The sequence below is a fragment of the Chlamydomonas reinhardtii genome, chromosome 16 (assembly GCF_000002595.2).
Source record: "Chlamydomonas reinhardtii strain CC-503 cw92 mt+ chromosome 16, whole genome shotgun sequence".
In the NCBI taxonomy this organism is placed as follows: domain Eukaryota; kingdom Viridiplantae; phylum Chlorophyta; class Chlorophyceae; order Chlamydomonadales; family Chlamydomonadaceae; genus Chlamydomonas; species Chlamydomonas reinhardtii.
Window position 1 is genome coordinate 4,396,489 of NC_057019.1, and position 20,458 is coordinate 4,416,946.

Here is a 20,458-nt window from a genome sequence, read left to right on the forward strand (position 1 = left end):
TAACGCTTCGAGAGAAGTCCGACCGGCAGCGCTAATTCGCGGTCGCGAACGTCTGTCCGCCTGCCCAGGACTTACCTATCACGCAGGAAGAAGTGCAGGGCGCTACTATTCAGGGAGGCCCCTACATACTTCCACCCGCGTTCTTCCCGCGGGAGGGAGACTGCGTTCATGACCGGTGCGAAGACCAAGTACAGCGCCAAGGCAGGCAGCGCCTGGACCATGCGTGCAATATTTATGGTGGTCATCCTTCATCGACCCGTCCTCGGGTGGGAAAGTATGCTCGCGGGTTACGAGCCCAACCACTGTCAGCCGTAAGAACAGGTAAGGGCTATCATTTGTACATATGAACGCTTAAGCAAGTTTTCACTGGCAACTTCACACACAATATCATGGTGAACGACGTCGATGTTGGGACCATCGTGCTCCGTCGTCCTCCCCATCCGATGCGGGCCCCAACCGGTCGTCCCGGTCACAGCCCGCCAGCAAGCAAGGCGAAGCCAGTGACTCGTCGATACAGTAACTCCAGTGCTCAACCAGCCGCGCGCTCATGCCGTGACGTCTCAACTTGATTGTTAGATGTTAGGGTATGGGAACACGCTGCACACTACCGGTACGGGACTACGCCCTCACAACGCTTTCAGGCGGCCCCTGAACATAGAAATGTAAGCTAGTGTGAATGCAAATGCAAGACGCCGCCGAGTGCTCCAGGCTAGCAAGATATTCAGAGCCCCCCGGCAACTCCCCTGCTGCCCTGTTGTCTTGCAAGCAACCGCAGTGATTGTCATGCGCAATCCAGTCCGTGCCGTATGTGCAACAGTGTGTGCGTGTGTTGTGGCGACCGCACCATCTATCACCCTAGCTCAGCCGCGCCCGACGGTCACCACACGCCGTACACATGACCTTCAGACTTGCCCAAGCAGCGACCTGCAGCAACCAGCCAGGCGGGCTCTCAGTGCCCGCCCCACGCCTTGAGCTAACTTACATGGGTGCTTCGTACACGACACAGTACCCGCAGTGCTGATACTGACCAAGCATACCGGTGCGCATCAAGCAGCGCAAGTGCAAAATAAAGCCGCCGCACAGCAAGCGCAACTCTGAATACCAAAATACGGCACGCAGCTTACCATTATCATTATCAACTGCATGGCGTTTCAATGCACAGTCGCAGTCTTGCCCCAACCTGCCCTCCATACATGCATCGGCCTCAGGGAAGCCGTGGCAAGGGAAAGGTGGGCTGCGCCCAAGCCAAGACAACAGACCAAACCGCAATAAATCACCACCACACCTGGCGCCGCTACGCCTGTGCCGTCCTGTCAGGGCGGTGCGACTGTGTATTGACCAGGGCTTTGCGCGACAGCTGGATCACCGCCAGAGTCACGCCGCCACCTCGCTAGTGACGTCGATAACACTTGCCGCCACAAAAAGAGAGAGACTGGAGGCCCCAACAGACACACAAGCTATTGCCGTGTGCCCTCACGCACGGGCTAGAGGGCGGTTACGGCCCGCATCTTCGATGCCCGCCACCGCCACCGCCGCACACGAGCGGCCCTACCAGCCGCCGCCCCGACTTGCATGCACGGCTAACCCCCCTCCCCCCGCCTCGCTGTAAAGCATCACCTGAGCACACCGCAACGTTTGTAAGCAGTTAAACGAGCTCATCTCTGCATCCGATATTCCTAATTTTCCTGCGATGGGGACCTGTGCTCAGGCACCGCCGGCAGCAATGCCGGCTGCTGCGCCGCCGCCGGCGACGGCGTTTGCACAGCCGCGGGCGCCGGCGCCGGAGCTGGCGCTACTGCCGCCTCGGGTGCCGTGCTACTGCCAGCGCCCCCAGCCAGGCTGACGGTTGCTCTCCCCGCTCCGACGGCCATGGCGGCGGCGGCGGTGGGCGGCCCCGCTGGGGTGTGTGCGCTGGGCGAGGCAGCCCCGTGTTGCGAGTGCGCGTGCGGGTGCACTAGCAGCTGCGAAGGGCAGCGGCGGGCAGTGGGTGGCAGTGGAGGGCAATGGAGGGCAGTGGGTGGCAGTGAAAGAACGGGACACAGGCGTTGCGGGGCATTGTGCGCGGGTTGTGGTTGGGGGTTCCGGCCACGCGGCCTAACATGGCAGTCATTGACATCCTCCTCTCACCTTCGCCAGTTTGGTGTGCATGCGCTCAAACCCGCCGACGATTCGGTGCCCGTTGTTCATCGTCCGCAGCCGCTGTAGCACCGAGCCAGTCCGCCGCATGCTACTACCACCGCCACCGCCGCCGCTGAACGAGCCGCCGCCGCCGCCGCCGTCACCGCCGGGTACGGCCCAGCGGGCGCGCGTCGGCGGGCCGTCCGCCAGCTCCACCTCCACCGCAGCAGGCGGCGGCGCCGCCGCCACCATGGCCGGCGCCGCCGGCGCGCTGGACTCCGGTCCAGCCGGCGCCGCAGCCGCCACAATAGCAGCCGGCGGCGCCGCCGGGCCGTCCCCGCTCCCGCTGCCGCTCCCGCTCCTGCCGTACCCATTCCCGCTGCCGCCACCGCAGCCGCCGGTCTGCTCCTCCCACTCGCCGATCCCGCTGCCGATCTCAGCGCCGCCGCCGCCGATCCCCCCGCCGCGCCGCTCCTCCGCCTGCTGCGCCTGCTGGCGGGCCTTGCGCTCCAGTGCTGCTGAGGCTCGCTGCAGGTCGGCGACGGCGCGGCTGGCCGCCACGTCGGCCTCGTGCTTGGCGGCCAGGGCGCGGCCGTACTTGTTGGGCAGCGGGTCTGTGGCGCGCAGCCGCAGCACCTGTGGGCGTTGGAAAGCATCGGGGCAGGAAGTGTTGTTCTAGACCTCGCGCGTGTTCCTCCATACGGTAACTGACATGGCGTCCGTTCCGGATACGGGGATGTGGGTGAAATCAGACAGCCTTTACCCCCCCCCACTCCCTGGGGACTCACTGCACGACTGCATCGCATACACAGTCGTGGCACTTTTCCCTGCGCTCTCTCTCTATCACACACACACACACACACACACACATACACACACTCACACACACACACACACACACATACACACAGTCAGTAAGTAACTCCGGCGCGCCGTCTGGGCGGGCTTCGTTTTGTTGTTTTTTTCAACACACAGTCACACACACACACACACACATACACACACACACACACACACACACACACACACACACACACACATACACACAGTCAGTAAGTAACTCCGGCGCGCCGTCTGGGCGGGCTTCGTTTTGTTGTTTTTTTCAACACACAGTCACACACACAGTCACACACACACACACACACACACACACACACACACACACACTCACTCGCACACACACGCACGACCACTCGCTCACCTCCAGCAAGTAGGACGCCGAGCCGCCGTTCCACAACACGGTGATGAAGATGATGTAGAACGTCACCGTCTTCATGACCTGCACGTCGGTGTGCATGTGTGTGTGTGTGTGTGTTAAGTTTGGCAAGGTGTGCATGTGTGTGTGTTGTGTTTGGCACAGTGTTCAGTCGAGTGTCACAGGTACATGCGCAGCGGCGGCCAGGCGCCTGCCAGCAATGCCTCAAGTTCCCCCAGCCACCGTGCACGCACGCACGCCCCCACGATTCCTTGACTCTTGGGACTTTTTACGCTCGGGCATAACCCCCCCCCCACACACACACACACACACAGACGCACCTCTCCCGCGTCGCCGTAGCTGTCCGCCGCCTCCACCGCCAGCGCAAATGCCATGGCGCCGCGCAGGCCTGTGCGTGTGCATGTTGGGTGCGTGTGTGTATGTGTGTATGTGTGTGTGTTTGTATGTGTGTTATGTGCGGCAATGAGCGCGTGATGAACAAACGGGCAGGGCCCAAGCACCACATCTCCATTCTCCAGTCCAGCAACAACCCAGCACTGCCAGCACAGCCCGCCACACCCCACCCCACATCCCCCTCCTCCCTCCCCCCCCAGCACGCACCGCTCCACCACATCATGAACTGCTCCTTCTGCGTGATGCGCCGCTCAATGGGCCGCAGGCAGTTCACCAGCAGTGACAGGGGGTAGATGTTGGCGGCGCGGGAGGCGGCCAGCGCGATGAGGCACAGCGCCTGCAGCCAGGGGGCGGAGGGAGGAGGACGAGGAGGGCAAGGGGGAGTGGGGAGGGCAAGGGTGGGAGGAGGCGGAGGTGGAGGAGGGCAAGGGTGGGGGCGGAGGAGACGGACGCGGGGGCAGAGGAGGGCAGAGGGTGGGCGGGGGTAGCTCAATCCGTGACCCGAAGCAAGCCGAGAGTGAACCCAGCCCAGAGTGCGGAGCGGTTGTGGGGGGCGGATGCGTGGGAGGCGGCAGCCGGGGGGGCCAGGCCCGGGGCGGCCAGGACCGGGTGCAGCAGTCACCGCTGCGGGGTACCGACGCGACAGCGGTGGAGGAGCCCCGCACCCCAGCTGGAGCAATGCGCGCCGGCAGAGTACACAGTCGCCGCCCTGCCCTCATACACACTGCCCGCACCCACACTGCCCACATCCACACTGCCCTCACCCACACTGCCCTCATCCACACTGTCCACATCTGCGCCTGCACCCACACTGCCCGCATCCACACTGCCCGCCAACCGCGCATCTGCAACTGCGCCCACCGCATAGCTCCACACGTTGTAGTGCTGGGGCCCAAGGAACAGCGTGGTGCCGATGTAGCAGAACACGAACCTGAGGGCGGGTGCGCGCGCGTGTGTTTGTGTTTAAAAACAAACAAAACGAAGCCCGAAGTGTGTGTGTGTGTGTAGGTGCATTAGAGAACCGACAAGCGCGGTGTTTGCAAAGTACAAGGGGAAAGGGTGTGTAGGTGTGTGGGTACGGCTGGGAAGCATAGTGTCAATGACAAGCACGGCCCGGGGCGCCGCCTGGCACCAACACATGACCCCACCACACGTCAGCACATCAACACAACCACACAACCAGACGCCTGCAACCGCCAGCAACCGCCAGCGACCACCAGCAACTGCCAGCAACCGCCCACTCACAGCTCAAACAGGGCGGCCAGCACTTTGAACAGGTACTGCAGGCGGGAGGGGTGGCAGGTAGGGAGGGAGGAAGGCGGGGAAGGAGGGAGGGATCAGCAGGGCGCAGGAGGGCGCACGGCGGCGGGGTGGCAGTGTCCCTTGAGCGTCACTCTTCTCGGCTGCATCTGTTCATGCTTCCCTTGGCCACCGCCACTGCGACCTCCTCCGCCTTTCCCCCTGTGACGCTGAACTCGAGCCCTCCCCCTTCAAGTATGCATGGGTCACTCCTGGCTTCCATGGATGGCTACCTCCCACCCCCGCCCCGCCCCGGACTTGCGACTGCGGTAATTGCACCACGAGCCCCACCACCACCACCACGACCACCACGACCACAAGCCCCCGGCGCCCTACCTCGATCTTGACCTCTGCCTCGTGACTCAGGTTGGGGCGCACGTACAGATTCATGACCTGGCGGGTTGGCCGTTCATGTTGAGAGCGGAGTGGTTAAATCACAAGTGGGCGAGGGGGTGCTGGCACAGGGGTGGTGTCACTGGTGTGATGTGTGAGGTGGGTGTCAGCCGGATGGGTTTTGAGTCCGTTCGTGTCAAGTCCCGCGCCGGTCCTGAACTGAGAAGTGACCCAAGCCCAGCCCACCACCACCCGCGCACTCGCCGCCCCTGGCGCCACCCTACCCAAGCCCGCACCATACACGCCCTTCAACCACACGCATACACACACACACACACACACACACACACTCGTTTTGCGTTGCTAACACACACACACACACACACACACACACACACACACACACACACGCCCCCTCACCATGCCGTTTGTGACCACCGCCACGATGCCGCTGCAGTGCGCCACGTCGGCCACCAGGTAGGCGCCGTAGGCGAACGTGACGGCCACACCCACCTGCGCATGTGGGTTTGTGTGTGTGTGTGATGTGTGTTAGTGTGTGCACATACGTGTGGGCGTGTGTATTTGTGTGTGCATACATGTGTGTAAGCAAAGCGCAGGGCTGACGAACGGCAGCAGCAGCCTGGGCCGGCAGGCAGACAGCCTGGGCAGGCAGGCAGGCAGGCAGGCAGGCAGGCAGGCAGGCAGGCAGGCAGGCAGGCAGGGACCGCACGAGATGCAGGCAGGCGCCGAAGACGACGCGCGTGTGGAGGAGAGCGCGTGCAAGGCGGTCGGGGAGGGGGTCAGGGAAGCAGGGGTTTTGCTGAGCTGCGCGGCACCACAGGCCCACGCTGCCGTACTACCGCCCCACCGTACCGCCACGCACGTACCTCGAACACGCTGTTCCCCGCCGGCGCCAACTCCTTGCCCGTGACGGGGTCGTGCACCGCCCCCGAATAGAAGAACCGGGACCTAGGAAGGTTGTGGGGGTGGTGGAAGTGGATTTGAGGGGTGTGTGTGTGTGTGTGTTAAGAGCACAAGGAAAACGTTACGCAAAGACAGTGTATGCGATGGTGTGTGTGTGTGTGTGTCTCGGGTGCGAGTGGAGCACACGCACACCTACACACACGTACCCATTCTGACAAGCGCAACCTCTCTCGCTCAGTCACCTGAAAATGAGTGAGGCCAGGAAGCCCACCGCCAGGCCGATGGCGACCGAGGCGGCGAAGATGCCAATGAAAAGACCAATGCCTGTGTACCGTACGCGTGTAGAGCAGCACCAAACAGTACATTGTTGGTGTGTATGTGTGTGCGCGTGCACGGGTGTGCTGAACCTGACTACCTGTACGTGAGCTTGTATGTGTGCCTATGTGTGCATGTCAAGTGTTCGTTTTCTCCCCCACGCCACACCCAGACACCCACACTCCATCTGGGCGGGCTTTGTTTTGTTGGTTTTACACACACACACACACACACACACACACACACACACACACACACACACACACACACACACACACACACACACACACACACACACACACACACACACGTCCCCCGCACCCGCCATGACGTTGGGCCCGGTCACGGCCTTGCCCTCCAGGAACTTGGTGATCACCTGGAACAGCACCAGCCCCACAGCGTCTGTGTGCGTGTGTGTGGAGCGGCGTGGAGGGGTGTGGCGGGCAGTGGGTGTGTGTGGGTGTGTGTCGAGGCGCGTGGAGGGATGCAGGCAGGCGGCCACCAAGGTTGCGAGCGGCGGGGCCAGGGCATGTGGGAAGGGCGGCCGGCACAGCAGCCTCATGACACGAACACAAATATACGGTATACACACGCCATGCTTAAAAAACACACGCACCGTTCAGCACCGACTCCCCGAACACGTTGATGTACAGGTCGGGCTGCGCGCCAAGCCGCTGGAACACAGCCAGCACCGTCACCTGCGTGCGGCGGGGGCGGCAGGGAGCGAGGCCACCAGTGGCGCAGAGGTGCAGAGGCACAGCGGCACGGAGGCAGGAGGGGCAAGGGGAGGGGAGACGAGGGCAGTGGCAGCAGGGCAGCAGTGGGAGACACATGAGTGGGTGGGCCGGCGTGGCGGCTGAAGCGCCGCAGCTGCAGCAGCGGTGGCGCTGCCCGTTGCCACCGCGCTCCTCTTGGGCGCTGCGTCACCCATCCACGCCCCGCACCCTACCCAGCCTACCCACCCAGCCCACCCTGACCCACCGGGTCAGTGGCGCTGATGAGCGCGCCAAAGGTCAGGTTCTCCAGCAGCGTCATCTGGTAGCACCAGCCCTGTCGCCCGAAGCCCCACCTGCACTCGCCATCGGTCACGACGCGGGACCACGGCAAACAAACAAACACGCGGAGCAAACCGTCAGGCGCCAGCAACAGCCGAGAGGCCGTCCCAGCCTCCGAAAGTGGAAACGTTTCCGTGACGCGAGTGGCAGCTCAACAAACACGCTATGCCCTCGTACGCGCGTTACCCTGTGTTCGCACCCGCACCACCCACACCAGCCACCTCCGCAACGCCCGTACATGCATACACACGCAGTTTCAAGCCTTCCCCTTGTGCTTTCCCAGATAGGCATACACACACGCACACGCTGCTGCCCCCCGCACACCCACATGATGAGTCCCACCACGAAGGTGGAGATGGTGGTGCCAAGAAAGGCGTAAGAGCACACACTGCCCACGTTGCGTAGGAAGCTGCAAGGGGAGGAGGGGGCACATTCGTGAGTAGTTAGTTCATCAGAAGTGGTGGACTTGGGAAGGAGGGGAGGGGAGGGCTATGTGCCCGAGCCACACAAGTCCCAAGAGTCCCGGGAGGGAGGGGTGAGGGGAGGGGTGGGGCCAGGAAGGACCGGGGAGGGTCAGGAGCGGCGTGCGTTGGCAGGCATGCCACGCGCTCACAAACACACGGTAAAGGCTCATGGTGACGTGGCTGCGCCACTGCCCCCACCCGCAGGTGATTGGTGCGCGCCTCGAGACCCTAGTACATCCGGCCGGGCAGCCGAACGGCCGGGCAGCCAAACTGCCAGCTCACTGTCGCCCTCACACACGCCCAACAGCAGCAGAGGTCATCCCGCCCTCAACTCCGCATCCCCGCTTCTGCCAACACCAGCACTGCCGCCGCCACCACCACCGCCATCGCCACCACGTGACCGCACACCCACTCCCCGCCCTCTCCGCACTCCCTCCCCCAATCCGCCGCCGCCGCCACTCACACTTTGGCGTCCAGGCCGTACCCGGCGTCGAACATGATCGTGGGCAGCAGCACGTAGAAGAATATGTCGCCCTGCATGCAGGCCGGTTGGCAACAGCATAAGCCCTTGCAGCTGCTGCAGCAGCGGCGGCGGCGGCGACGACTGTAGCAGCTGCAGCACATCAACGGGCTGACGAATCGTCTCTCGCGGCACTGCTGCCCGCCCTCGCGCCTGCAGCGCCAGCAGCCCCGAATACCGCCCATACCACCCCTACCTCCCTCAACCCACCCTTCCCTCCTCAACCCGAGCGTAGCAGGTGAGAAATGCCGGGGTGCAAGCGCCGGGCCACCACACGCCGCACTGCCACGCCGCCTCTCGCCCCGCAAACCCCCTGTGCTCCGCTCGTTTTAGCTTGGTTTGGTTTAGTTTGGGCTGGTGCTTGCAACCCCCCACCCCTGGTGGGGACTACTGTCGAGTGCCACTCCCTTGTGCTAGCATAGGCCACGCTCTCCTCCTCGCTCTTTTGGATTGGGTTCAGTTTAGTTTGGGCTGGTATCTACAAACCCCCTCCTCCACCTGACCCCCTCCCCCTTTCCCCCCCGCTCTCACCCTGAACTCCACCGCGTGTGCCACGGTGTGCTCCACGCCCCCCGCCTTCATGATCAGCCCCACCACCAGGCCAAGCAGCAGCGCCGCGCCCGCCTCTCCCATCCACCTGGTTGGCCGGGGAGGAGGAGTGGGACACGGTGAGGCGGAAGGCGGGGTACGGAACGCAAGGTTAGGACGCTGCGACTGCCTTGCAGTGTGTTAAAGAGCACAAGGAAAACACCGCGCAAGTGTGTGTGTGTGTGTGTGTGTGTGTGTGTGTGTGTGTGTGTGTGTGTGTGTGTGTGTGTGTGTGTGTGTGTGTGTGTGTGTGTGTCTGTACGTGTTCGCGCGTCCGCGCATGTGCGCCACGCCGCCGGCTGTCAGCCGGCCTTGAAAAGCCCCTCCCCCGCGCGGGTACGGCACTTGCCGTACCTCCCTGCCCAATCTCCCATGGTGAGGGTAGGCCCGCCTCCGCCGCGGCCCGCCCCGGCCTGCCACGCCACGCCCTGTCACGCCACGCAACACGCCCCAGCTCACTTGAACCGGATCCTCTCCAGCGCACGACCGGCCACAAAGGAAACGATGAGGATACTCAGCTGTGAGCCGATGGAAGTGAGGGGAAGCACAGGGTGGAAGCGTGTTACCCGTGCGAGGCGCGTCACATACAGTCCATGTGGAAAAGCGGGTACAGCAAGGCCGGAGTGCGGCCACACACCGCCCCAGTCAAACATGTGCGCATGCAGCATCACGCGTCGTGTATGTCCCCCCCAGCAGCATGGGTCTGTGCAGCTAGCGGCGACTGCCGAGGCCTGGCCCCGGGTGGCCCTGGATGGCAAGTGCAAGGGGAGACCTGGTGGGGAGACCTGCACAAACGGCAAGACGGCCGCAGGAAGCGAAAGGGCGCGCAGGACCGGCCGACTGCGGCCGCTCACCTCGATGAGAAGGACTTCCGAAAGCGATAGGTCCTTGCCTATGAAATGTGCAGAGTAGCACAGACGCGCGGTGTAGTTCGAGCACCTCGAAACTCGACGCACATTCTAGGGTTCGATGCGCCTGGTGGCGCCCTGTCGGTGCGCAAGCTGTGAGCATTTAGTTAAATTACCTCCACTCTCCGGCGGTGCTGCCTCCGGCGGTGGTGCCTCCAGCTGCGCCATTCTGTTTTCTGGTCGTCGCCACGCTTAAAGCCAACTGCAAGCTGTATTAGTTACTATAATGAAAGTATCAACAACTGCAGTTTCCTGACATATTGCTGGCGTCTGGCAGGCAGTCGATACAAAGAGCATAAACGCCACTTCCGCGGCAGGGTGCTGAAGTGCAATACGAATGCGAGAGTGTTATCTGCAGGCGAGAGTTGTATTGAAAAGTGAAAGGCAAAGTTATTCGGGAGGCGGCCACGTGCAGAGAATCTGGGCTGTCCCCATTCCAGCCCGTCGCCCAGTTCCAGCCGCTCCCCGCCTCCCCGCCGCCGCGACGCCGCTCCCCACCCCGATGCTCGCTCTGCGCAGCTGCGCTGCAGGCTGCCAGTGCATCATTACAGTTACTGAATCATCATCAATACTCGTGCCAGTGCCAGACCGCTCGAGTGTCGTCCCAGCATACGCGGATCTGCAGTCTTCATGGCTCCGACTGGGCACACGCGACACTCTAGCCTTGAATCTAGCAAAATTACAAGCAGCCCAGCGCTACTGCTTCCCGTTTATAGTGACACAACTGCTGCTGCAGCATGCTGTGCGATCATTAACGGCACGATAATCAAATGAGCCACGCGTACCACGCACGCGCGACCGCACGCAAACACACGCGCTCAGCTAGTTCAGCGCACGCGGTCCACACACGTTAAAAGGGACCCAATGACGAGACACCATAAAATATGTGTCGTACAGTTCGTAGGAGAGGCTAGTACGGTACATTTGGTATCATCAGTAACGCAGTCCTGCGCCAAACCCACTGATAAACCCAGTAGACGCGCACTGCAACCACGCGCACGCACACCCACACCCAGGGGTCGTATCTTGTTTTGGGGGTAATGTCTAGCTCCAGACAAAAACGGCCGGGTGGCCGCCGTCTTTTGTCTGGGCACATGGCGGTTTGGGGCTTCTCCATAGGAATTCGGACAAAACCCGCCCCAAACCCGGGCCAACAAAGTCTCGCCCCAGACATTAGCCCCCGGGAGGAATGTCTAGGAAACGGCCAAAATGGCCAATTAATGTCTGGAGACATTAAGATAGGAGCCCTGCCCACACCCACACAACCACACAGGCACACGATACGATACACTGCCTTGGGCCCTTTAACACACAAGCACACACAGATTTCCCTTTACGCACACGTGCACAAACACGCAAGGGAGGGTCGCGCTGCTGGTCACCCTCCTTGAGCTCTCCTAACACCCGCACACCCGCCATGGCCCTGCAACCACGTGGCCTCACCAGACCCTAAAATCCGCCGCTTCAAAAGTTCAAAGACAAAAGCAAAGACCTGCACATCCATGCATGCACGCTACTGAGGGTCCGAGTGATGGTCCGGTTGTTATCTCCATACCTAGTTACACACGCATCTCCCCATTGCCAGCCTGGCAGGGCGCGGTATCCGGCTCGCCATGCGCCAACAGACAAATGACTACCTACCAGAGCCAAACTCGCCGCAACTCCCCTGAACTCCCATCAAGTGCCCGCCGAGTGTAGAGCAGCGGACCCGCCCTGCCGCGCGCGCAAGACACCAACGCACCAAATACACATATACATGGGATTGAAGGTTTTGTGGGACCCAGCACCTGACGCGCAGAGGCCCTCATTCATCTCTAACCTCAAACCTCAAAGGGAATTGATCAATACGTCTTTAGGCGTAGGTTGCGCCTACAGTCTTATTGCAGTTGCAATCTTGATGATGGCGCAACCCACTAGGGCAGGTGTTTGGGGAGCTTTAGGCCGGCACGGCAACCGCAGTAACAGCTGCATCAGCGGTGGGGCAGCGGTGGGCCGTCGCCTCAGGAACCCACCCCCATGCTGTCAACGCCCGAGCCGGCTGAAAACGCAGGCTCCTGCTTCCAGGCTACCTGCTGTTGCTGCTGCTGCTCTTGTTGCTGCTGTTGCTGCCACGCCTGTTGCAAGTCCTGCTGCTGCTGATGATGCTGCTGCGTGGGTGATGTGGACATGGGCACAGCCAACCCGCCCATGCCGCCAGCAGCACCACCCCCTTGCTGCATATCTGCCGCAGCCGCCGCAGCGGCAGCGGCAGCGGCGCCGTCATCGCCCCCACCGGCCCCGCCGTGGGGCCCCGCGCCCGCTTGCAGGTGTTGATGTTGCTGTTGATGTTGCTGGTGCTGCTGGTGGTGCTGTTGCTGGTGCGGTGGAAGCGACCCGGCACTGCCGGGGCCGCCATCCATGCTGCCGGCGCCGCCTCTTCCACCGCCTCCGCCGCCGCCGCCGATCGCGGACCGCTGCAACGTCTCCACCAGCCCTTCCAGCTTCCACACCCGCTCCAGCAGCATCTGCGGCGCAGCAGCACACAAACCGACATGCGACATGAACAACAAACACGTGACACACAACACAGGCACGCGCTCGCACACACACACACACACACACACACACACGAGCGCGCATGCGCGGGCTTCGTTTGTTGTTTGTACAACACACATGCGTATGCTCAACGTCGACCCCTTCCTCTTGTGCTCCCCTGACACACAGGCGCACACACACAGACACACACGCAGCGCCACGCACCCGGTTATGCTGCTCCACCATCTTCTTCTCCCGCGTGAGGCCCTCGATGACGCGCGCCTGCTCCTCCGTCTTGGCCTGGAGCGTGGCCAGCGCGCCCTGAAGCAGTAGCAGTAGCAGTGGCACGTAAGCAGTAGCACAGGCAGGTGAGCAGGCGAGGCAGGTGCAGGCAGGAGCAGGCAGTAGCACTTGGGCGGGCAGGCGACGCAAATATACGATGAGTGGCGCGGGCCAGCGGGGCAAAACGTGTGTGTACGTGGGGCGTTGAAAACGTGGTTCGAAAAGAGGTACAGGATGCACTGGGGAGGGGGTTGATACAGAGGACAGGGAAGCACACGCCAAGCAACACACAACTCACCCGCTGCCGCTCCCGGTAGCGCCGCTGGGCCTCCCGGTTCTTGTCCCTGGTGACCTGTTGGCTGTGTGGGTGGTGCAGGTGGTGCAGGCGGCTGCTGCTGCGCTCGCCACCGATGCCATCACTGCAAACGCAACGTGCACAGAAAAACACGAGATTGTGGGGGTAGTGGGGGCGGGCTAGTCAACGGGGGCCCGAGACGTGCGTGGCGTTCCATGCCGTGCCGTACCCGGGTGTAGCGTCGTGACCCAGCACAATCGTGAAGGCCATCGTGTCGTTGCCATACTGCGCCCCTGGACGCCCGCAACCAACACCCCCACCTGTTGCTTCCGTCGCCGCCCGTGCCGCCGCCACTGTTGTAGTAGCCGGCGTTGAGCGGGTGGTAGGCCTGCTGCAGCTCCAGCGGCAGCAGCGCAGACGACATCCCCAGTGGCTGCAGCTGCTGCTGCTGCTGCTGCTGCTGCTGTTGCTGCTGCTGGAAATGCTGCTGTTGCTGCTGCATGAAGGCGGGCAGCGGCGGCAGCTGCCCGCTGGCCATGGGCAGCAAGGACCCGCCGCCGGCCAGGCCACCTCCACCTGGCGGCGGCGCCCCCGGCACGGCGGCGAGGCCGCTGCTGCTAGTGGCGGTGCGCAGCAGCTGCGACAGCATGGGGCCCTGCATGGGACGTACATGCGTACGTGTTGGCAGCGGGAGAGAGAAACTGGGTTGGGGATGCAAGGGGCCGGGCCGTCAGGCAACGCCAGTGCCTGAGCAGTGCGGGCGTCGCCATTCCAACATGCAGGGCCGCGTGCCTGCCCACGATGCCCGTCCTAGTGTAGGTCGGCGGAGCCGAGCCGCGCCGCTTGTATGCAGGATAACAAAACAACCGGCCTTCTCCTCCTCCTTCTCCTCCTCCTCCTGGCTACGTTCCGCCGCACGCCGCACCCGCGCGCTGCAAACGAGCCCCTCAGTCATCACTGCCCGGACGACTCGCCCCGCCCGCACCTCTGCCGACTGGTACAGCTGTGACGACAGCTGCGGCGACAGCTGTGGCGAGTACGACACCGGCGTGCCTGCACCCAGGGCCCCGAAGGACCCCACGTTCGGACCCGCGCTCGCCGCCGCCAAGGCCGCCGCCGCCGTGGCAATGGCGGCGCCGCCGGCGCCTGTCGAGTTGCCTTCGTGCAAAGACAGCTGCCCCGCGAGCGCACTCGAGCTCGGACTCAAGCCTCCCTGCGGCAGTTAAGAAACCAAGTAAGCGCACGGTGCGGGGCCAAAGGAGTTAGCGGCGACGCATGCAAGCAATGCAAACGTGCGCAGGTTGGCACGGCCGCTGCCGCGCGGTTGCGTTACCCAATCAAAGCGCACGCCGCGGCGCCAAGAGTCGAAAAGACATTCGTACGGCACCTTCCGAGCAGAGCGGCCGCAACAGTGCACAGTGGCTGGACGTACCCGCGGCGATGCTAACGGCGTGCCGTTGAAGCCTGAGTACTCCGATGTGTAGCTAGTCCGCTTCTTGGGCACCGGCTGAGCCGCACTGTAGCCGCCGCCACCGCCACCACCGCCGCCACCGCCACCACCACCACCACCACCACCACCACCACCGCCGCCGCCGCCAGCACCCATGCCGTGCGCGTCGTGGTCGGGCGGGTGCGGGTGCTTGTGCGACGTCAGCGGCGGCGACGTCGGCGGCAAGAGTGGCAGCGGCGGCGGCGGCGACATGGCGCCCATGTTACTCGGCTGTTGCTGCTGCTGCTGTTGCTGCTGTTGCTGCTGCCACCCGCTATATGCGGCAGGCTGTAGCAGCCCCGCCGTGCCGCTGCTGCTGCCGCCCGATGCCGCTGCCGAGGCCGGCACGGGCCCTGGCGCCATAGGGTCCATCACCATCACACGCACCGCGAGCTCGGAGGCAGCAGCAGCAGTAGCAGTAGTCGCCGCGGCTGTAGCAGATAGCGCGCCTGCTACCAGGAATGGGCTGGTCCCGGGAGCCGGCTCCGTCGACAGACTGGCGGAGCTTCCGGCCAGCTTCTGCGTCGCCCCGGCGCTGGTGGCGGTGGTGGTGGCGGCGCCGCCTCCAGAGTTGGTTGCTGCGGCCCCGGCCAGCGTGGACATCGGCAGGTGCCGCTGCAGCTGCGCCTGCTGCGTCGCCAGCTGCTGCTGCAGCTGCAGCTGCTGCGCCTGCACCTGGGCCTGCAGGGCCTGCAGCTGCTGCATCTGCGCCTGCATCTGGGCAGGAAGCGACAGCGACAGTGTGGAGGCTCTGCTGCCGCCGCCACCGCCCCCGGGCGGCAGCGACGGCGCCAGGCTGCTGGAGTTGGAGCCGCCGCCGCCGCCGGCAGCCGCGCTGCCGCTGCTCCCAACCGCGTCTCCGCCTGCGCCTCCAGCTCCGGTGCCGGCGGTGCTGGTGCGGCCGGGAGGTAGCCCCGGGGATGCTGCGGCTGCAGCTGCCGAGGCGGACGTCGTTCCTGTCGTGTCCATGGGTGTGCACGCCGCCGCAGGCGAGGGCGCCGGCGGCGGCGGCGACGGCGCGGCGAGGCCGCTGTAGGAGGCCCGCGTGCCCATCGCGTCTGAGGCCCGTGATAACAGCCCCTGAACGGACCATGGGAAACCCTGCTGCAGGCTTCCTTGCGGCGGTGGCTGTAGCTGCTGTTGGGGGCCACCGGGTCCTACTCCCATTGCTTGCCCTCCGCCTGTTGCTGATGCATGCGCCGACACCGCCACCGGCACCATCCCGCTAAAATGCGCCTGCATCTGCGCCTGCTGCATGTTAAGCTGCTGCAGCTGCTGCAGCTGTTGCTGCTGTTGTTGTTGCTGCTGTGCGCGTTGCGCGAATGCGCCACCGCTGCCAATGACAGAGCTCGGCTGTTGTTGTTGCTGCTGCTGCTGCTGCTGCTGCTGCTGCTGCTGCATCGGCTGCTGCGGATACTGCGAGAAAGACAGGTTGTTGCCGCTGCCGTCTATGCAGAAGCCGCCAAATGCAGGTTGCATCAGTCCATGCATGGAGCCAGCCGGTGAAACCGTGACGGGGCCAAGGGAGGACCGGAGCAGGATCGGTGGGGAGCTGCCCAGGAGCATGGCAGCACCCCCCGAGTCCAGGGAAAGGTCCCCATTTCCCAAGTCATCTCCGGCATCGAGCGCGGCCTCGATGAACTCTGCGAGGGGGTGCAAAAACAAACCAGGGTTTCACGAAAGGCCGGTCGGCACGAGATGTCGACAAGGCAGCGCCTAAGCAGCGAGGTGGCACACGCCCCTGTACGAGGGCTGTTGTCATTTGACTGAGCTTTTTCAATTGTGCTCAGACCCAAACGCGGCCTGCGTTGCTTGGGCCTCGGCGTGGAACCAGCGCTTGGGTCGTGGACCCCATCCTGATCGATGTCGCATATCCTGGGGCGGCAAAGTCGCCGCTCACCAGAGAAAGACGCCTTGGCGAACATATGTCCACGCAAAAGCAACTCGCTCGCCCGCTTATAGTCAACGCGCCCACGCGTAGGGAGCCATTCCAGGAAGGCTTCGTTCACAGGCAGCTATATTTTCGTTTTAATATAGGAGCTAGACTTCCAATTCAAGTATAGTAAGCGTTGCAAGACTAGTCACCTCCAGCTTGCCTCTTCTCTCACTTCCGGTTGTGTGCCCAGCAGAATTTCAACTCCCGCCAGCTTTATACATATAAAACTCCTGAGGTTGTATCAAGTGTCGTGTTGTGCATACGAAGCGCATCTTTTTAGGCATCTCCTAACGTCCTTTCCGGATCCAACGGTTTCCCGGGGATGTTTTAGCGTGGCTTTTGTTTTTGGGGACTGCAGAGGGATCAGTACTTCGTTTGATGAGATCCAAGCTCATTGGGTGCTGCTGGAGGCACAGGCACGGGAGGGGGGCACGCGGCGGCGTAAAGCGGAGAGGGCGGGTCCGGGGTGAGCAACACGCGACGGCCACGTTGAAGTTGATGGTGCAGGGGCGATACTAGCCCTGGCATGATGATTAATGCATGATTATAGGTCCACAGGAAAGCGGTCTTACAAAACCTCCACGTCCACCGCACCGCACTGTATGACCGCACCGCGCACCTCCTCGGCTCTACCCCCATACAGCCCCAGCAAGTGAACACCTAGTCCTCGTGCGGCCCCTTCAATCGGCCTCCATCTGCCCCCGCCGCCGCCTCCCCGACCGCCGCCTCTGGCTCCGCCGCCTCCCCCCATTCCGCCGTCCACGCTGGCCGCGGCAAGGTGATGCGATCCGTGTGCCACCCCGCCGCCACCAGCGCTGCCAAGAAGCCGCCGTACCGCGCCGCCATCCACTCGTCCGCCGTCGCCTCGGCCGCTGCAGCCGCCGATCCCGCCACCACCATCTGCTGCTTCTGCTGCTCCAGCTGCTTCTGCTGCCGCAGTGACAGCTGGTGTGCCAGGCAATGCGCGTGCACAAACGCCCGCAGCAGCCCATCCCTGGACCCGGCATCAGCGCCCCCGGCCGTGGCGGCTGTAACAGTGTCGGCTGCTGCTGCTGCCGCGGCCGCCGTTGCCCGCCGGTGCAACACCACGTGGACGTGCATCCTGCCGCCACCGCCGCCACCAGGGGAGCCGCCGCCACCGGAGGACGCGAGCAGCAGCAGGTAGGGGCGGCGGCTGGCGCGCACCAGCGCCCGGCGCAGCCGCTGCTCCCCTGCGTCACCCCGCCCTCCAGCGCCGCTGGTGCCGCTGCCGCTGCGGCTGCCGCTGCCGCTGCCGCTGGTGCCGCTGGGGCTGGTGCCGCTGGGGCTGATGCCGCTGGGGCTGGAGGCGGCAGCCGCGGCGGCGGCCAATCGGCAGCCAAAGTGCAGCTGCACTGTCTGCCGGCGGGCCGCGCCTGCAGCGGGGAGCCACACAGCGCCCACGAGCGCACGTGCGTGTGCATCGGTGCGGATGCGCGCGTAAGCGGATGCCGGACACAAAGGGAAACGAGAGAGTATATGTGTGTGTGTCAGTGTGTGTTTGTTGAACAACGAAACGGAAAGAGACCCGCCCCATCGCCGGAGTTACTGACGGATATCTAGATTGTGTGTGTATATGTGTTAGAAGGGTCATGACGTGTCACCCGCCAAAATGGCTGCGCCGCACCTGACGCCCAGTCCCACAGCCGTCGGAAGGGCGGCGGCGTGAGGTCCTCCCGAGCCGCCACCTGCAGCGGGCTCAACACGCCGCCGCCGTCCTGGCCTCGCAGGTACCTGCAAGCGCCCAGCGTGGGGGGGGGCGGCCGCCGTGGCGTCACTCCTGCCCAGCTGCTGAAAAGCCGCGCCGCCCCACCCCCACATCGTACACGGGGTGGAAGACAGGCCCCCTCTCACCGCCCCCATAACTTGTCCAGTCCTGCGCCTCCATGTCTTTGACTCCCTATTGACAAATCGGGAGTTGGGGCTCAAAACACACACCCCACCGCCCCACCGCACGCGCCACCCGCTCCACCTCCACCGCCCCCAGCGCCCCAACCGCCCCCACCGCTCCACCCGCTCCATCTCCAAACCCCACCGCCCCAACCGCCCCAACCGCCCCAACCACTCCCACCCTCCCAAACCGGTCTTCCCACCGTGTGACCAGCAGCTCCAGTCGCGGCTGGTTGAGCGACCGCAGCACCAGGCTCCGCATGGCCCGCACGTTGGCCCACACGTGCAGCGCCGTCAGCACACCGAACACCAGCCACGCCGCCAGCACAGCCCACACCGCGCCGCCGCGGCTACTGCCGCTGCTACTGCCGCTGTCGCGGGTGCTACTGCCGCCGGGTCCGGCTGGGTCGTGGGCGTGTGGGTCGGTTGCCAGGAGGCGGGTCACGGCCATACCCAGAACCATGCCGATGATGGTGGTGGCGGTCTCCTGGCGGTGACGACGGTGAGAGGCGGCGGTCCGGTGTGTGTGAGGGAGGGTCAGAAGAAGCGGAATCAGGAGCAGCCGGGCTCAGCGAACAGCGGCAGCGGTGATGAGCCGCCGCCACTGCACATGCCTCGACCTGCACGTGCGCAAGCTGCGCTGCGGCGGCCCTTGTGCCTCCAGGCCTCCCCCGAGCACATTCCTCCCATGCCCATGGCCCCCAACACACACACACACACACACACACACACACACACACACACACACACACACACACACACACACACACACACACACACACACACACCTGCGACTGCTCCTTGGCGGACACGTCCGCCGCGTTGCCGCGCCGGGCAAAGTGCTGCGTTAGCGCCGCCCGTGTGGCGCCGCCAGCAACACCTGCGCCGCACCGGTGCACAACAGCAGCCGGCACCGCACCGTGTTTGTGTGTGTTCGTGGGAGGGGGCAGCTGCATTCATGATTGGCTACTGGAATGGTAGGCGGTAGGCAGTCGGGGGGGGGGGTTACATTCATGATTAGTTAAGGAAGTGGTAGACGGTAGACCATCTTGCGGAACATGAAGCGTTACCGACGATGTCGACCAGCTCCTGGCTCCAGCTCGAGCTCCAGCTCCAGCTCCAGCGCGTAGACCCTCCGAAGTAGTGTTCCCGTTTGATATAAAGCTGCTGCATAGCCTGACACGACCTAAGTTCGCGGCGGCACGGCGACACTACTACGCGCGACTAGTCGCGATCTACGGACGCTCGCTGCCCTAATAGCTTTCCTACATACCCCGGCGTGTACTCACCTGCGGCGTGGCATTGGAACCCACGCCGCGTGACGTCCAGACATCCATGCATAGCAAGAAACGGGAGGGCGAGGTGAGAGGCAAAAGGCAAAAGCAAAGGAACATAAATGCTATGGCCGCCGCGACGGGAATGGACGCGCGCAAACGCTAAGTAGGCCACGGAATCGGACCCATGCTGGCATGGGGAGGGGGACTAGGGGCTGCGTGGCGGGGCTCCGGGGGGACGTGTGCGACACAACAGACGGGATGAGCTACTGGGTGGTGCGTGTCAAGCTCACACGGGCACGTGTGCGTTGGCTTGAAGAGCACGAGGAAGTATAAGCGCAAAGACTGTGCATGTGATGCAGAAACGCGACGGATATTACGTGATTGTGTGTGTGTGTGTGTGTGCGTGTGTGTGTGTGTGTGTGTGTGTGTGTGTGTGTGTGTGTGTGGTGTGTTTTGTGTGCGTGTGCCAAGTCTCACACGTACGCGTGTGTGCGGAAGGGGTCACGTGCGGGTGCGACGCGCGCGTGCTCCAGTTGGCACCGCTACACGCACCGGGAAACCCCCCACACAGCACCCATTCGCGCGCACACACACACACACACACACACACACACACACACACCT

The 20,458-nt window shown here is 63.6% G+C and overlaps 3 protein-coding genes across 3 annotated transcripts in view; all 3 read right to left on the minus strand.

The window, feature by feature from the left end:
* Positions 1–64: 64 nt before the first annotated feature.
* CHLRE_16g671250v5 (uncharacterized protein) lies at positions 65–10,480 on the minus strand. The gene is made up of 20 exons (XM_043071167.1): positions 10,250–10,480; positions 10,080–10,117; positions 9,685–9,743; positions 9,169–9,274; positions 8,581–8,651; positions 7,982–8,062; positions 7,580–7,667; positions 7,215–7,296; positions 6,920–7,000; positions 6,526–6,607; positions 6,247–6,328; positions 5,780–5,872; positions 5,363–5,419; positions 4,973–5,007; positions 4,589–4,658; positions 3,935–4,064; positions 3,655–3,722; positions 3,320–3,397; positions 2,128–2,754; positions 65–1,961 (listed from the first exon to the last, which is right to left on the minus strand). The coding sequence occupies exons 1-20, from the start codon at positions 10,299–10,301 to the stop codon at positions 1,677–1,679; spliced, it is 2,265 nt and encodes a 754-aa protein (XP_042915861.1). The 5' UTR covers positions 10,302–10,480; the 3' UTR covers positions 65–1,676.
* Positions 10,481–10,666: 186 nt separating this feature from the next.
* Positions 10,667–16,870, minus strand: CHLRE_16g671200v5 (uncharacterized protein). Its single transcript, XM_043071166.1, has 8 exons — positions 16,614–16,870; positions 15,804–16,356; positions 14,657–15,743; positions 14,210–14,437; positions 13,545–13,879; positions 13,228–13,348; positions 12,873–12,968; positions 10,667–12,637 (listed from the first exon to the last, which is right to left on the minus strand). The coding sequence occupies exons 1-8, from the start codon at positions 16,636–16,638 to the stop codon at positions 12,134–12,136; spliced, it is 2,949 nt and encodes a 982-aa protein (XP_042915862.1). The 5' UTR covers positions 16,639–16,870; the 3' UTR covers positions 10,667–12,133.
* Positions 16,871–17,205: 335 nt separating this feature from the next.
* The window catches only part of CHLRE_16g671150v5 (uncharacterized protein), a 6,035-nt gene continuing 2,782 nt past the window's right edge, over positions 17,206–20,458 (minus strand). The window contains exons 6-9 of the mRNA XM_043071165.1: positions 19,346–19,437; positions 18,761–19,044; positions 18,295–18,401; positions 17,206–18,043 (exon numbers count right to left, since the gene is read on the minus strand). Of these exons, the coding sequence (XP_042915863.1) occupies positions 17,310–18,043; positions 18,295–18,401; positions 18,761–19,044; positions 19,346–19,437 (1,217 nt within the window). The 3' untranslated portion in view covers positions 17,206–17,309. The remainder of the gene's footprint in view (positions 18,044–18,294; positions 18,402–18,760; positions 19,045–19,345; positions 19,438–20,458) is intronic.